Source organism: Amphiprion ocellaris, chromosome 15 (assembly GCF_022539595.1).
Source record: "Amphiprion ocellaris isolate individual 3 ecotype Okinawa chromosome 15, ASM2253959v1, whole genome shotgun sequence".
NCBI classification, from domain to species: Eukaryota; Metazoa; Chordata; class Actinopteri; family Pomacentridae; genus Amphiprion; species Amphiprion ocellaris.
In genome coordinates, this window is record NC_072780.1 from 11,412,629 (window position 1) to 11,431,076 (window position 18,448).

Sequence of the window (18,448 nt, forward strand, 5' to 3'; positions counted from 1 at the left end):
GTATTCCACAAAAGCATATGTAGTTGTAATTTATTTATCCGTTTAAATGCAATGGGAAATTATATTTATATTATCTGATAAACACTCTGTATAATATCATATTTAAATAGGTGTTAAATAGGGACTGGATAATAGGAAACTGGCTGAAATGGGATAAAAAGCAAACAGACTGGAACAGAGGGAAAAATCTGATGGGAAAGGTGGCAGGAGATCTATCAAATGATTAACTTCTACACAACATTTGTCCAACGCTTGCTGTTAGTTTGTTGTAGGGTCACTTTTTAAGGTATGAAGTTTGATTTCAAAGTCTGCTTTACCTATTTCAACATCAGTAGCAGCGCTCTGACAGATGGCAGATCCCTGTAAAGCAAAGCACGAACAGCAAGTTTTCTTTCATACAGCCACACACCGGCATTTGAGAAACACACCACAGAGTCCTCATACAGCTGCACAGAACTAGATTTGGTTCAGTGTGGATGCCCCAACGACCGCAGCAAAGAAACCAGAGCTTCACAACCTGTTCAACTTGACATTGAGCTGCAGAAGAGACATCAGAAATCAGAGGCAGCGGCACAAAAACGGGAACGAAAGATGACTTTGCTCTGCCCAAGAAAGACAGACTGGTGTGTTGAATTGTCAGTAACAATAGCAACCTGATACTGGAACAGCTGAGAGAGAAAGTGCACAAAAACATAAAGATCAACGTCTGCGGTGCGGGTTTTTGTGGTTGGCCGATTGAGATAGGAAGGTTTATTTACTACACCACTGGGAGCGACACCACGGTGAAGGTGAAAATGCCTCTTGTGGCAGAGACTCCCTGTAGTTTTGGGTTCACCAAGAGAAAACCACAAGCTGTTCCTTCCCTCTGCTGCCTTAATTCAGTCACACTTTTGGCCCTCATGGGACAAGACAAATTAAATGTACATGAGCTTCTGTGACTCAGTCAACAATGAATTCTTTCAGCGCTTCTGCTTCACCTGTGACTACATCTCCTTAAACAGGGATTACCATTATATTTATGAGTGGTACTCTTCCTGAGAACAAGAAGAAGAAAGGCACCTTAGATTTATAAAGTTTGTACACTGGATGCTGTAATATTATGTATAAAATAAGGCTGATGTGAGCGCTGAATTCTGTTTAAGTCAGGATAAGTAAAGCTGCCAGGTTGGATGGAATAGCTCAATATTTGGGGAATGCAGCAATTAGCTTTCTTGCTGAGAGTTAGATGAGAAAATCAATACCACTCTCACCCTCATGTGGTAAATATGAAGCTCCAGCCAGCAGCTCAGTAGCTTAGGTTACCACCCAGGCTGGTAACTAGAAGAAACAGTTGACAACCGGCAAAGCACTGCCTGCTTCCTAATTCCCTGTATGACAGCAAATTGGACTTTTTTTGCGCTTTGATTATTTTTACACTGATTACATGCATTAATTAGTGAGGTTTGGAGGAACTGGTAGGCTGATTTTGTTACCATTGAACAGACCTGGAGTGGTTACAACTTGACAAACTGCAAATTGTGCCTCATTTGTCACACAGACATGAGAAAGTATTGGCCTTCTCATCTCATTCTCTGTAGAAAAATCGCATTTGTAAAAAGGCCAAACTGTTTATTTTAACGGAAAAACAACAAAACAGAAAATAATACTACTATAGCTCTGCCAAAACTGGAAAATTAATTGGATGAGCCTTTATTAAGGATCATTTTTGGTGTAACCTCACTTACCGGGGCAAAAGATAAACCGTTTAATCCTTAATTAGTTTTCCCTTAGTGTAATGTGCTATATTCTGGCACCCTACTTGTGTTTCTTTTTCATGACAGATGGTTTAAAATTCACACAAGTGGATATTTATCTTGTCACTATGCACAAAAACCTCACACCTTTTGTTGTTTTTTCACTGTTAAAGCAATTTAAATGTCAGCTTGGGCACTGTTGAATCTAACATATAACAGATTAAAAGATTATTTTATTAATTAGTATGCTCATTGATAAATATACAGGAAAAGTCTGACTAAGTACAGCCTAATCCTATTGATGTATTTATCTCTTACTGTACTGTTTGCAGAAAGCTTGCGTCCACTAATTGTTCCGAGTTATCTGTAATATCATACAGTATTCGAGCTATCTTTATGTTTTTCTACCACTAAAAACAGTAGAGGTCAACAGTGCGAATATACTGTGGTAAAACATCGCGGTACGTTTGCGTCAGGGTCACGGGACTGTGTGGTGATAAATGTGGTATCTACACAAGTAAATACACATTTGATGCTGCCGGATATTACCAATATCTCAAATTAATTTTATGACTTTGATCAATTTAAATTTGCTTTGCTCAGTGTGATTGTTTTGGTTGTACAGTCATAAAACCATAATAAAGTTAAGTAATTTTGTGTAATATAGTTTTCTATCAGGACTTTTTGTAAAATCAATACAGCAGATAAACAAATGAAGACAAAAGTGCTTCCAAGCTCTCAATTTATTGGTCAGTCTATGTAGTAACCCTCATCTATGGTCATGAGCTCTGTGTAGTGACCGAAAGAATGAGATCTGTGATGCAAGTAGCCAAATTGGGTTTACTTATTAGGATGGCTGTGTTTGGATGTCTGGATGGAGGCCAGAGTAGAATTACTTCATGGCAAAAAGAGCAAACTGAAGTGGTTCTGGCATCTCAATTTGATGCCTCCTGGACACCTTCCTTTGGAGGTTTTCCAGGTATGTCCAACCTGAAGGTAGACAACAGAACTCGCTAAAAGGAACAGTGTATCTCATCTGGCCTGGGACCACCTTGGAAACCCTGAGACACATTTCCAGAGAAGTCGTTTGTCTTATTGTGAGTTTCAAATGTGCTATATGTTTGTGAACGCATTACAACCTTTTTGGAGATCATTTGTCTTTTAAAGCTAAATGTCAAAGTTTCAAATGATTGACTGTGCAGTCAGGCAGAACATTAGCTGGACTCATCGGACTCATTGGGTACATTACAGGTATAAAGCCTGCCATTGCTCGCACATTTCAAGTGACAGAAAAACATTATTACACAACCTGCCACATTATTTGATGCTACCATTTTGGGGAAAATTTACACACAGAATACATGAAAATGTATTTTATTATACACATGTGGCAATTTATCTACAGAAATTATTTAGTCATACATTTTCTTGTATTTCATAGTCATTCCCAACAGCCATAACAGACAAAACTTCAATACATCAGGCATGTGGTTCAGATACAGCTGCCTGTGATTATACACCTGGCCAGTAGGTGGTTTCATGTGCTCATGAAGCTTCAAGAAATGAGCCCTTTCTCGAACCTATTGGCTCAAGTGGTTCGATGCCTCATGAGGCTTCATCTCACCATCACTAGCCACACCTCTCTCTGGAGCAAACTCTCTACTAGATATATATGGTGCTCTGCTCACACCTTAATCACTTCAGCTCTACCATCAGACCATCAGACAACATGGGGACCTATTATGTAACTTTGGTGCAAACAAATCTGCAAACAACATCATTACACACATTGTAGTGTTGTTGGCATTTCTAAATCTGTCCTTTAAAGTTGAACATGTGAAGTCAATGCTGATCGATGGCTTTTAATACAAAAGAAACATTCATCAAAAAGGGGAAACAAAAAACTCCACTTGGGCTGGCCCAGTGATGTCACTCTGACATCACCAATAGCATAAATTCAGGAAGTGCTGGGCCGGCCCCCTGCCCAACACTAGTCCTGCATGGTAAGTCAGAACAAAGGAACAAACAATTACACCACATTTGACCTTTAACTTTAAAATGGGTAACTGAAACTAGTGGCTGAATGTTTGGCTTTAAATCCTCATATGATAGATGTAAACGGCAACATAATAAAAACACAAGCAATCCCGTAGTAGTATGTGCTGCTACATTGTACTACCATCCTTAAATTAAAGCATAATACTCACAAGAAAAACAGTATTCAAGGGACAAGTGGTGAGGAGAAATGTTTAATTTGAAAATTAACAGTTTGTACTGTAAAAATATTCTCATTTACACAGATGAAGATGCACCTGCCTTTTCAAGCTGCATGTGGTTTTACTGTTTTCAACTTTGTGTACGCCCACAAGAAACAGCTTCATTTAAAAGCAATGAATCCTTGCATTTAACATTTAATATAGACTCTCCTAAACTCACTGCAATAACCTCTGCATGATTTTAAAACTGATGTAAAGCCAATCATTTTCTGAGAGAATGTGTTGAAAACAACTACACCGAGGACTTTGTCTTTCCTTGCAGGTTTAATATGGCTTCTGCTCTAATTTTTTTGTGTGTTTTACGAGCCGTCCTGACAGCGACTCTTGTGCTGCCTGGAATCGCAGTCCTGGTTTTAATGTACTATAAGTCATCTTCATTTCCAAATTGTCATCCTCCCCCGCCTCATTCAAAGCGGCTGACAAAGCAAGCTAATTTTCATAGCATGTCAGTGGTTATAAAGCAGCCAAACAGCTCTGCAGTGTCACAGCCAACAGACAAGCCTGTTCGGTTCTGACCTGAAAACAAAAGAGAGGATTTTCAGGAAGTGTGAGACACTTTTTAACATCAAAACTGTCACCTCCGTAATAATAGTTCTTTAAACTTCAGAGCTCAGGAAGTTCTACTTTAAAGGGATGTGAAAGTTTACTTTTCCTTTCAGAACTATAGAGCTGTGGCGTGATTATGTTCAGAATATTTGAATAATTGACTCACTTGAAGTATTTACAAAAAACTCAAATAAATATATTTCTGTAATTGGATTGACTGGTTATATTTACCAAGTATGTGAAGTGGGTTATCCAGCGTTCGGAAAGTGGTGTGAATTTTGTAAAAAAAAAACAAACAAACAAACAAAAAAAAAAAAAACAGGTAAAGAATCCAAACCAAAACTGAGAAATGTGTATTTTTATTTAGTTTTCCTTTCTATTTTTGAATCTTAAAAGGTCAGTTCTTTTGATTAGATAGCCTTTAATCATATGTATGTGTCTGGCATGATCATAAAGACTTTCAATAGATCAATAAGACGCTATTAATTAATCAATGTGAATTTTCCTAAGTCAGGTGATCTAATAAATAGTAAAATTGGGTCTTTTTTAAAATGTGAGCTTTAATACAGCCTCACAACATTGTGTATTAGTTTTTATGATAGCAGTTAAGTTTATATTTACTTTATTTCCCCATGATTGCTTGCCTAATTGCTGGTTTGTCCTCTTTGGTTTTGTTTGTTTAATTTAAAAAGCAAGAATAAATATGCTTTTGTTTTTGCAGATCCCCTCATACAGACATATAGCTATGGCTTGGTATGTGGTGTGTTATTGTTTGGTGGTATGTTAAAGTTATTGTTTGATATATTGTGGATGATTAGCTGTGCTTTTTGGCTGTGCAGTTTGGGATCCCAAATAAACAAGGTTATGATAATCCACGCAAAAAATGAGTGGGTCAAAATTGATGCACTTTTCTACGTGAAAAACGTTTTAGGCCCCAACGAAAACTAAATGGTTGGACTGCAAACTGTCATGATCTCTAATCCTTTGGTAAACAATCCAACAGGTAGTTACACTTTAGGAAAATACTTAATCAAAATACCTCACTGTTAAAGTTAACTCAGTATTATTGGTGCTATATGTATTCAATTGAGTAACTTTGAGCTTGTAACTTTTAGTATAAAAGCATAACTGACTCATTGTAGATATTTACTGACTATATTTAAATAGATAACTGTGATTTCTGGTGTTTTTGTCATATTTGAGTGTAATTAGCCACAAAAAACTAACTGCTTAATGAAGCACTGAGTCACCTGCTTCTTGCTTCCTGTTTTGCATGATGTCTGCAAACAAGAGTGATGACTCAGATACTTCCAACTGGCCTGAATATTATGAGCTGATATGGAGTAAAGATCACAGTGGATGGTCACAATCTAATTTTGGAGTTGAGCATCATTAAGTTAACATCATGAAAACTTCCCTTGGGTTAATCTAGGAAGGAGACAAAGGGGGAGCAAAGCCCCAAAATAATGTCATTGTGTGGTTTTATGTGCTACTGTTGAGGGAACAAGAGCCGGAAACAAGAATTAAATACTAAAAAGTTATTTCTGGTAGTGTGTAATTACTGGTGGAGGAGAGGTGGTGTGACGTGTTGCAGTGTTTAGATTTTTCACAATGGATGCTTTTAAAATGCAACACTTTTGAGAAACCTTTCTGGCTCTCTTCTGACGTTTTAGAAAAACTGATGTGCGCATTTAAGCTGTCTGAGTTGTCAACAGTTCCACCAAGCAGTGGTTTTTCTCTCTGAGCTTCTAACGTGCTTTCATTTTAATAATAGTCAAAAAATTAGAGAAAAAATCCAAAAGTGAAAACAGACCGAGCACATATAGGAAGTTAGTTTTTTCCACTTTTGTCTCTCAGTAATCAACTGATGACCTCTAAGATTTATCTGGTGTCCCTGTATATAAAACTGTATAATAAAGAGTTTAAATTAGCTCCACCTGCTGCAGCTACAAGAATAACATGCTGCAGACACACTGATGCTGTACTATTAGTAATCTAATGAGGACATATACAATAATATATGGGCCATTTCATCTCACTTGGTGTCAGTATGAGGCATACTTTATGAGAACAAAAATGATTGAAATTACATTTTTTGCAAATCACCGAGTGGCTATGATAAGTGAAACCATTCCAAAAGTGGTCCCAACTGGAAGAGCTATACAGTGTTGTTATTTGGCTAAAAGACAAAGCATGGTTCCCAACTCTTAGGTACTCATTGTACCACTGAAGACCATATGTACATGTCACTGAGCCAAGTTATGGCACACGAAGACGACAATACGTCCCACCTTCTTTAAGAATTTTTAACTCAAAAATTATTGCAACATATGACCCCAGATTTCACGTATAGTCAAGTCAATTAATAATCAACACTTTGAATTTGAATTTGTCAGATGGAAGTTGGTCAGGCATTGGGCATTCAGTGAACTGAGTGGAATGAACCATATCCATCAGTGATCACAACAGGACTTTTATGTTAATACTTTAGCTACATTTAGCTTCTAATACTTTTATTTGTGATGGATATTTAGTAGTAGTTTAGGAGTTAAGCACAAATGTTTCTTCTGTAACTTCCTGCCCCAGCTTGTTTAGATGCGTGTGTGTTTAGTCAAATTCCTTGGAAATCAGCTGTATTTCCAAAGGAAATACAGCTGATTCATATCCTAATTTTTCATGCAGGGCTTTAACTTGTAATAGTGTTTTCACATTCCTGTATGTGCACTTTTACTAAAGTAACTGATCTGACATGCAGATCTCCCAGAAATTTAGAGATCTCCTCTCTAAGTTCTAAAAAGTCGTGGTGTTTGGCATGGACTTTTTTTTTTTTTATAGTTGTAATTTGAGAATTATTTTTTCATTGTCACAGTGATTTTAAAACTGTATTCAATTTAGCTTATCTTGACTTTGACTCATTCTATTTTTTGTCATTTAAAACATATTTCTATTATTTTTGTTTGTTTTACATGTCATCCTTGTCATCTATATTCGTGTCTTGTGTAAAGCAGGGCTGTGTTCTTGTTGAGAGATGCTTGCTTGTCTGTCCTGTTCCAAACCTCTATGAGTTAGGTCCATTTAATATCAGAGTCAGGATGAGCCTGAGGACTGACTGAGCCTGACAGCTGTCCACTAGAATCTGCACATGGTGTCTGAATGTTTCCACTGGGGGGCGGAGGCTGATCCTGATGGCTTCTTATACGGCCGTGGACTGTGTGCGTGCGTGCGTGTGTGTGTGTGGTTTTGCAGCGGCTCTTAAGCACCTCGGACAGCGCCATGCGGCACAGACGCGCTTCTGCAAGCGGTGGAACTTCATCCGTGCGCAAAGGCAGCTTCTTCCATCCTCCTCCAGTTTCAAGGACTTTTTAAAAAAAATCTCTACTGCCTGCAACTTCCCTCTTGCTCCCCTCCTTCTCCTTGGACTTACTTGTTCGGATAACCTCTCTTTCCCAGCCGGGGATGAGGCTGTAGAGCCGCGCCGCCCTCGGAGCACCGAGACGCGAACTCCTCTCTCTCCATCTCCGTCTCTCTGTTGCCGCCTCCTCCTGCCGGAGCTGGAGAGATGCCCGGGGCAGGATGTGCTCCAGCCGCAAGATCCTGTGGAGCCTGCTCCTGCTGTCCTTGGTGGAGGTGGGTCTGGGCGTGGCGAGCATCGTCCTGGGAGCCGTGGGCATCAGCTGGGTCCAGGACACGCCGCAGCAAGGCGACGCTTCTCCGGTGTGGAGTGGACTCTGTGTACGTCCTGGGAGCAACTTTACTTTCCCTTTTTTTACAACTCTTGTTTACTTCCCGAGAGGATGAGTATCTCTCTGCAGGTATAGAGTGGGAGGTTGAGACACAGTTTAAACTCAGGGGAACTAGTTAAGACACATTTCGAGGGCATGAATGTAGGTTTGCAGGCGTTAAAATGAAAGTAAGTCCACGAGTTGCTTTTATCTAGAAAAAAGTCAGATTGATGCAACTTTGACATGAGGTTAATTATTTTATTATGGCCAGTGACTTACATGGAGCTGTAATACACTTCTTTGTGAACATAAAGTAGTTTATTTGAAATATATATTTAAGTGCTCCATGTTAAAGCTATAATACAAGAATGAGTGTAATTTTAATAAACATTTAGATTTTTTTTATGTTTGAAAACACTAAATAGTCATAAAACAAGTCAGCAAATTTCCTAGAAAGTTATTTCCTTCTATTTCATTCAAACTGCTAACAAACAAACAAGCAGCTATTGTTTACCAGGAGTGTTACTTTAAGAAAGATGTGGCATCCGACAGATTTCTGTTCACATTCATGTTTAGCTGTTTTTTGCTTGCTATCAAACTGTAATTTGTCCATCTTATTTTTTCCACAATATACGTAGGATTAGGATCCAGGCTGCGGTGAAGACCAGAGCATTACGGTTTTGTCTGTTGTGCTCATGTCGAAAACACTTCATGTGTTATTTTTCCGCTTATTTTCTCACAAATAATATTTTGGCTGCACCAATATTGGTCTCATTAATTAATGCTTGAAATGCTGCTCAGTCCTTTGGAGGGTCAAAGGTTTTTATCTCCAATCATCCTCTCAGTCTTCTTGTTTCCTTCGGTTCCAGTCTCAGTTTCGTGATTTTGCCCCTGAACAGTAAAATGTTCAGTTTATGACACTTTAAGTCGCCATAAACCTTGAATCAGCAACTGTACTCTGACTGCTGCTCCAGCTGGAGTCTGTCTTTCAGTGGCTGACAATTACTGTAAGTGCCTGGAGCTCACGCAATATGAGTCATTTTAAAACAGCAGATCTGTGTCACATTTTTCTAAAGCACCTGGTAGGCATTTGGTAGACTGCTGAGGTGCAAATATGGGGGTGTGTGTCAGTCAGAAACAGGAAGAAAAGAATCAGTGCTGTAGATATAGATGTAGATATAGGCCTGGGTATATGGGTTGTATATTTGAGTGCAGGTAGGGTGTGTGCTGCTCAGATTATTATACAACGAGATGCGTGTGTGTTGAACCTCACAGCTGTTGAGTCCTGTCTGCTGAGTCAGCGACCCTGGTTTCATGATTACCCAGAGGTTTGGCTCTGCTGTCAGGAGCTGCTAAGACTGATTGACCACTGTCCTCTCCCTTTGGTTATAGATTTATCATCCTGCTGCAACAGGACAATGATCATCATTCATTTCTGATATTTTTCTGTACATTTCTGTCACTTTGAGTGGCTATTTTAGTTTTATGAGTAAGAAAATGCCTTGTCTGTTCCAGTACTTTTTAAAAGACTATATAGTTGTTTGCAGAATGATTTTTAAAATGAAAACCCAATCTTTTTTTCTTTTTAAATCCATCAATGTGATGACTAATAGAACCTTGAAATTCTGAACTTTTCTAATACTATCTAGTTGTCATGGATGTAATTGATAGTATTATAATTATTATTATTATTGTTATAATTACAGTGAAAGTGAAAAATAACTGTAAAAGTTTTGTTATATTACAGAGAATACCTTGCAAAATTACCATGAATAATCATTATTATGAACTTATATATTGACTGTAAAAAAAGAAGAAAAAAATGACCAAAACTGAACTATAATGCACGCATCAACAATCTGGGTAGTAATTCTTTCTCTTACAATTTGTAACCCTAAAATTACACCGTTTTACTACATTAAATCACCACACACAAACATTATTTTTGAAATAGTTGTTGTTATTTTCACAATTTTTACAGTTTGTGAATGTTACAGTATCCCAACATTTATTTATTTATTTATTTAAATATTGTCTCTGGCACCCTTGCTGTGAGATTTTTACAATACTTTTAACAGATTTTTTTTTTTTTTTTTTACAGTGTAAAAAGTGAACTTGGCTCCAAGAAATACTACATTTCAAGAACAAAACTTCAAATTTAGCTGAATGTAGTGTGATTTTAATGTGCCGCCATATTTCCCATAAATGCCTTTAAAACCACAAGAGGTACTGTAGCTGATGCTGGTGCCAACAAAGAGAGGAATCCACACCCTCCTTTTACACACACACACACACACACACACACACCCTCCTTTTACACACACACACACACACACACACACACACAGGCACACTGCTTTCTTCAGACTTTCTGCAAAAACGATGCAGCTCACCGAGCTGTCCCACTTGTGAGCTCCCTCTGCCAGCACAATGCACCACCACACTGCTCCAGTTCAGTCTAAATTACTGACACTCAGTACAATGTGGCTCCTACGATGACACACTATTTTTAGAGGGAGAAAATTGCATGTGAGTAGCTAAACACAAAGACTGCATTCACATTTCCTGTTTGTCAAGAAGGAGACGACTTAACCACTCATTTTCCTGGTGTCAAAGTAACTTTTGGAGCTGTTCATTAACTCATTTGCTGTTTTGCTTTTTTTCGAATTACAGTTTCTGGTCTGTGGGATGTGTGGAGTGCTGTGCGCTCGAAAGAGGACGGGTCTCATTGTAAGTACAAATCCAGTGAATCTTTCAGGGAGGGGACTGTTCCTTGAAAACATTCTCATTTCTTGTTATCCTCTCCTAAGTCTGTTATATTGTGGTATATAAACAGCAAAGATCTTTCCTGCTGAGGCAAACAGAACGATCTCTAGAATGATGTGACGAGGAATGTGCTGCTGTCTTGCTCAGGGTTAGATGAGATGAGTCTGACATCTGTAAAGGCAAATATGCCAAACCTAGCAAATGGTTAGCTCAGCATTAAGATTGGAAAAAGAGGGAAACGCTAACATAATCTAACTAAAAACACTACTAAAGTTCACTTATTGTTATGCTATATTTTATGGTGGGTTGTGTCAGACTATTTCTGAGATCAACTGCCAGGAGACCAATACCAAGAAGGTATTGATCCAAGAAGCACCAAGAAAAACAAGAAAAGCACTCGGAGAGCGCAGTACTCCGCCAAGGCTGCTCAGTCGTCATATCATTCCTGATGGATGAAATCTTGAAAAATTTTTTGGCAGAAATCGCGGCACCATAGAATGTGGCCATTTAATATAGACGTACCCACAAACAAAATGACCTTGCACTGAGCACAGGTGTGTGTTCTGCATGTGTACGTTATGTACAGATACCGAATTGCATGACCTAAATATGTAGCGGGCGGTGGGAACTGATGGGACTCGGAAACACCCCCACAATTTAATCAAATGTTCCTTGTATCATTTCCGACGGATAAGTCCTCAGAGGTCGATTTGTATCATGTGATCGTCAGCAGGCAGCTGATGTAGTGTTCACTTGTTGTCATAGTTACAGTGACGCCGTGACGCTATCTTGCTGTGATGTAGAAATCTTTAACAAATCCGTGGATCCAGACTATAAGCCGCATCACTGCCAAAATGTAATCAGTTGCTCCTGGTTTCTTTTCTGACCTTCTCTGAATATTTCATCCAAATCTGTTGGTTCGTTTTTGAATAATGTTGCTAACAGACAGACAGACAAACGAATGCCGAACTTCTCATAATGCCGCTATTGCTAAATATAGTAAATATGTGCTTGGTGTTGCTGAAAGGAATGCGAAGGCCCTCTCTGTCCTCAGCCTTTATGCTAAGCTAAGCTATCTTCAGTGGAACACACAAAAATTACACAGACAATTTTAGGGGTTTTTTGGGGGGTGGTGTGGATTTAGCGAGAAGACAAAGAACCTGTGGTAGATGCCAAAAATGAAATGCATATTATTATCATTATTACACATTACAATATAAACCCAGTACTGAAGAATGTTTTGTGCTGTCACATATCACACATCACAGTCTAACTCATAACCCATCATCCATCAACACGTAGTCTGAAGTGAGCATTCCCCCACACGAGGTCTGCATAATCTACAAGAAACGACTGTAAACACACAGAAGTGCATGTGTGTGTGTCGTCCTCCGAGCAGGTGCACACAACGTGACGAGAGAGAGACGTCTGAGGAAATGAGAGGAGACAAGCAGTCACCTCTCTTCTCTTTCTGTCGCTCTTTCAGTCTTTTTTACAGTCTCTCGGTGTCTCCGAGTCCTCGTGTTTCTCTCTGACTCTCTGTCTCCTGCAGGGAGGGCACTAATGATGGATCAATGTCAGCGCAATCTGCTGTAACAGAGACATCCCTCAACCTTTCCTTCCATCTGCCTCACCCTATCCATCCCCACCTTTTGTCTCTCTCCGTCCTCTTCGTGCCTTTCTCTTTCTCGTCACTCTTATTCGTCCATCAATCTTCTCCACTCTGTCTCATCCTCCCAGGCTTTTCAATGCTCTGACTCTCTCCATCTTCCTCATCTCCTTCCATCCCTCCCTCCATTTCTGCCTGTGGGGTGATGATTGCATTAGGTTGGTTTGGCTCCGGACCCCTGCCAGCCGCTTTCCACACTTCACCGGGTAATGACTGAAATCGGAGATGCCCTTTTTCCATGCGGTTAAAGGCACTAGCGGCATCTGCACTGGGAGCAATGAAAGAGAAGCTGCACTCCAAACACAATCCACACACACACACACACACACACACACAAACCTTCACTATCAACGGGAAGTAGAATGGAATCAATTGGATTTTATTATTGCGATAGCAAAGTAATGGAGCAGCAATCATTTCTCCATCAGGTTCTGCTAGGGGGGGAAAGGTTCTCGAACTGGTTCTGAATATTGCTGATCACAATTCTAAGGAAGGAATCCGTAAAATGTGATTGATTTAATATAGAATGTAAAAATCCCACCAACTGTCTGGTACAGAAATCAGACACACACATGCACAAATACGGCCAGTGAGTGATGCAAACACATTTACAAGCCATGCAATATTTCTGGGAGAGACAATCTGCCTTGAGAGTGATCCAGTTTTCTAATAGGAAATGAGATTTATTTGGGCTGATACGCATTACTCATCACCGCAGCCATTGGCCAACACAGCAGGATGATGGAGAAGGAAGCTCAATAGTAGTTTGTTTATCTCCCATCTCATCACATTTTGTCGGTTTGTTTACAGTTCTGTTGATAGGATATCAATTCTGCTGTTTTAATGAACATAAACCATCGCTGTACCTCTGCGTTTCAGATGATCCTTTTCTCCGCATGCTGCATCTGTGGTCTGATTGGTGGGATCCTCAACTTCCAGTTTGTTCGGGCGCTGGACAGACAGAAGGGCTCGAAACACTCGATCCACTTGGCTGCAATGACTCTGGCCTGTCTGGGTAAACAGAAAGAAAAAATACATGACACAACCCAATGTGATGCAATGCAAAAAAAAAACCCAACAACAACAAAAACATGTAAAAACACTTGTTAATGCCTGCTGCATGTCACACCACTGTAAAAACAAAAAAGCATTTAATGAAAGATATTTACTTAGAATGACAATACTTGCAATACTACCAATATAAAATAATAATATGTAATTATAAAAGATATCTCTCAATTACAAACATCTATGTAAAATTACATAACCAATACGTCTTTTTCTGGTAATTGTCACTAATTGTATCATTTAAAAAATACATATTGACAGCACAAAACTGCAATTTAACAGTTTCATTTGAGAAATCTAAAATGAGTATTTGTGAAATCATACTGAATTTGTAGTTTATTTTAGCAGTTTGTTTATGTCTAAACATTTTTTTCTTTTGTCTGTTATGTACAAAATGGAAAATATTTGGCAATTCATGAATTAGACAGTTTTAATGTTTGTTTTCCATAAGACAGGCAAATTGACTGTCTCTTTTGTTAATATGTATGTGTACTTTTAAAAATACGGAAAAATCTGTAAATTAAAGAAGGAAAAATTCTGTGAAATTACAGATATTTTTTATGGTCTGCAGTCATGATATATGAATATTTGAGTATGTCAGTGAGGAGGAGATGTAAAGGTAAAGCATCTGTCATCTATCAACTCAGTGAGCATTTTTCTGCAGAAAAGACATTTTAAAAAAACAGCTGTGGTTGAACTAAAGTTCAGAAGTGAAAGTTATTCATTGAACATTCACATTTAGAACATGCTTCAACCAGAAATCTATGTTGAAATTCATTTTTGTGCTGACAGAATACTGTAAATTGTACAAACTGTATATGTCACTCACATCCCTGTTCCACCTCTATAACCTCCATAAAACCAGACTCACCAAATGCTTTTACTTAGTCTCCTGAAAATTGTGTCTCTTGCTGATCCACTTCTTGCTAAAATGCTCATACTGACTGGTAGGAGCGTCTTTTTTAAAATGTGCTCAATGATAAAATGCAGTAGTAGACAAATTCTGACCTGATGATGCTGAGAAAAACATTTTAATATGATTTATTCTAAGGACAATTGCAACAATTGAGCTAATGATCATTTATTTAGTTGACATTTTACATTTCACTAAAAATCATAAACTGTAACCTCATAGTGGAGTGAGAGGGGAAGTCAGGGGGTTATCAAAGCAATCAGGATTCATCCTCTGGAGATCACACACATTTGTACAAAGCAAATGTTGAGAAATTTCACAAGAAAGACAGAGGAACAACAAAATCAATAGGGTTTGTCTAATGGGGACTGCAAATTTTTATCTTAAATTTCAGAGCAATCCTTTCTCCAGGTGCTCCGGCTTCCTCCCACAGTCCAGAAATATGCTGAAGTTAATTGATGATTCTAAATTGCCCGTAGGTGTGAATGCGAGTGTGATTGTTTGTCTGTATATGTGGCCCTGTGATGGACTGGCGACCTGTCAAGGTGTCCCCTGCCTTCACCCCAAGTCAGCTGGGATAGACTCCAGCCCCCTCGCGACCCTAATGAGGATCAAGCAGTGTATAGATGATGGATGGATGGATTTCAGAGCAATCCATCCAGTAGTTGTTGCAGTATTTAACATTGGACTAGTCTGCCTCACCAGATGTAGATTGCAGGTATGAATCGGTCATTGTCCACTCACTTTGCACAGCTTCCTACTCCCATAACATTGTCTACGTTTTGTCAGCAACCTGCATACTGAAATTTTCAGACCAGCCACAGAATTTTCCCCCAAAACAGAATAATAATGAGGTGCAGCCATTCTGTGCTGTAGAATGGTCTGACAAGACTCAGATTGGACTAGCAGACTGACATTGTCACTCCCTTGGACTGCAGGGCTACAGAAGTGTAAAATAGCATTAATAAAACATCCTAATCTGCCTTTAAATTAAAGAATCCCTCCATTGTTTCTCCAGCATGTTTCCCTTTTCCTGTCTTGTCCAGGTATCTCATCCTGTACTCTATCCACGTGGTTGACCTGCCGCCTGGCCAGCTCCGAGCAGCAGAGGATGTTCCTGGAGAGGGAACACTCACTGCACCACTCACACGAGATGACGGAGAAGGTAGGAAACGACACCCAGAATAAGCTTGTAAGTGGTCAGCTTGTTGACGGTATTTCATTTGGCTTCAACAAATGTACAAAGTTTATGTTAAGCCATAAGAGTGTGTTTGTCTTTCTAACAGGAGATCCTGGACAACTCCAGTAACGGCATCCCTCAGATCTCCTACAACGGACACACCGCATCATCGCCTTGATGACGTCTCGCATTCAGAGGCGACTTGTGCACGCTGAAACAGAGACAGTTGCTGCTGTCAGACAGCAGATGCAGCTTGAGCTTCACTCCTCTACATATCCCGCAGCATTTAACTGTATCCTGACCGCAGGGAGTGAACCAGGTGTCTTTTGTCTGCCACTGGAGTCAAACGGGCGGCATGATGGTTCTGAATTATTATGCAAACGTGGGTTCAAAGACCCTCTGCTCAACTGAAACCAAAGCCGGGATGGTGAGCTGCCGTTTGGGTGACAAGGCAGGTGACAAAGCGTCTCTGTGACGTCAGCTGATCCTTAACCTAATGAGGACGCAGGATAGATTTTATCCTCCCGGATCCTTCGAAGTGATGAGCACAAACCAAGCAAGCAGCTGATTCATTTGTTTTGAAGAGCTACTGCTATTTCAGTCTCATTGTCCTTCTTCTCCCTCTGTCTTGTTATTGGTTTATGGAATGCAGATCCTGAGATAAGCCTACAGTAAACTGTATGTATCATCTGATAATGGAATGCTTTGACATGAAAATACAATATACTGTACTGTATATCCATGCTTGTATATCAGGAATCTATAAATCAAACATATTTTTATAATGCTTCTTATAAAGTTAATTAAAGTATGACTAATCGGACAGATGGAGTAGCATGAGTTATTTCAGAGATGTCTCAGAGCTGAGATGTTAGAGATTTTAATTCACACAAACACCACGAGCAGCAAGATGACTTTGGTCCTATGATAACAAAATATGCCGATTAGACATGTCACACAAGACCAGTGACTTACTTTGGAATTCAGATGTGAACACAATAAGCAGTGTCTAAACATGCTGTAAGTATTATTTTTCAGCTGGTTGTAGCATTTTAATACAGTAAATGTTTACTTTCCAATCTGATTGCAGTTAATCTTCCGAACCGAATGTCGAAATCCCACAGTGAACAACCCACACATAACAGCCTGTCAACATAATCAATGTGCGGCAGGATTTAGGAAGTCGCCGTGCTCCTATGAGACCACAGTTTAACACAATGATGCCTTTGGCTCTGCTCAGGGTTCCCACACTCATCGTAAAGTGAAGCGATGAAGTAAATCTATTTTATTGCACCTCTCAAACCTGCAGGCATGAAGTGCTTCACAAAGCAGAAAGGAGGGGAAACGGCATTAATAAGAAACAAACAGTGTAATATGCCCTGACATGCTGCACGTAAACACAGCTGTGACCTCTTACGAAAACATGCGACTGCTTCTACAACATCATGCTGCTCAGTACCTCATTATGGTGTGTACCTACTGCACAAGGCTCCCAGCACTGGTGTGTGTGTGCGTATTGTGTGCATTTATGTGTGTGTTAAGCAGGGCCCACGGCAGCAGAAACCGCTGGGAGCTTCTTGCTGACTAAGATGCCACGTCACTATTTATCACCGTGACAACAGACAGAGCCATGGCGCCCAAGAGAGCACCAGATCTTCAAATCCCGAGTGTGTGTGATGGAGAGAGAGAGAGAAATGCTGAATCATGTGACCTCCTGTGGTGCTGCTCTGTCAGAAAACAGTAACACTAGATCGGCCTGTGTGTGTGTGTGTGTGTGTGTGTGTGTGTGTCAGGATATTTTTATGCGTGTGTGTGTGTGTGTGTGTGTGCACTAGTTGCACTAATTGACACTTCAGGTCACCCTAATGATCCTAATGTGGCTCTGCAGGTAAGGAGAGGATACAGAATCAATGAACAGCATCTCCTTGCTAAGCTTGTCCACGCACAATTTGCAGTTTACATAACTAAGGGCATAGTGGAAAGAAAAATGCATCATTTTCAGGGCTTCCGAGCAACAATAAAGCCAGATGCTGCGTCATTTCTCGTTCACATCTTTGCAAAGTTTTTTTTTTTTTTTTTAAATTCATGTTTAGTGAATGTCACAATAAGGTTTAAGAACTTGCTGGAGCCTGTTAACACTGTGTTCTTCCCATTCTCTTTGCGTTTAGTACAGCATTCCTAAATTTTAAAGTTAGAACATCACACCTTTTCTATGTGCGGTTAAAAAAAAATTTTAAATGCATGTAGAAATCTGCACCATAAGCACATCATTTGCTGAAATAATCAGATTTTAAGGCATTTGTCTTAAAGAAACTATCTCAGGTAATGCAACAGGATTCATCTTACAGCCATGTTTTTACCAGTTTACATTGCCAAGAAAAACTAAATTTCTGTGGACCCTCTGTGAACTCTGCCATTTTGCATTCTGCAATTTATATCTGCTTTGATATGTGCAATTTGTATCTACCTCATTGCCATATTGCACCTACATTGTTCATTTGTATTTACACTAGTATGTCTAAGCTGTGTTTTTTTTTCCTTTCTTTTCGTTTTATTTTTATTCTTATTATATGAC

The 18,448-nt window shown here is 39.4% G+C and overlaps 1 protein-coding gene across 2 annotated transcripts; it reads left to right on the forward strand.

The window, feature by feature from the left end:
* Positions 1-7,787: 7,787 nt before the first annotated feature.
* On the forward strand, positions 7,788-16,696 carry LOC111573793 (transmembrane protein 196). Of its 2 annotated transcripts, none has more exons than XM_023278113.3 (5): positions 7,788-8,287; positions 10,951-11,007; positions 13,592-13,727; positions 15,740-15,885; positions 15,980-16,696. In XM_023278113.3, the coding sequence occupies exons 1-5, from the start codon at positions 8,129-8,131 to the stop codon at positions 16,049-16,051; spliced, it is 570 nt and encodes a 189-aa protein (XP_023133881.2). In that variant the 5' UTR covers positions 7,788-8,128; the 3' UTR covers positions 16,052-16,696. The 2 variants fall into 2 exon arrangements, with proteins under 2 accessions (XP_023133881.2, XP_023133882.2); XM_023278114.3 differs by having other exon boundaries at positions 7,790-8,287; positions 15,740-15,858.
* Positions 16,697-18,448: the final 1,752 nt, after the last annotated feature.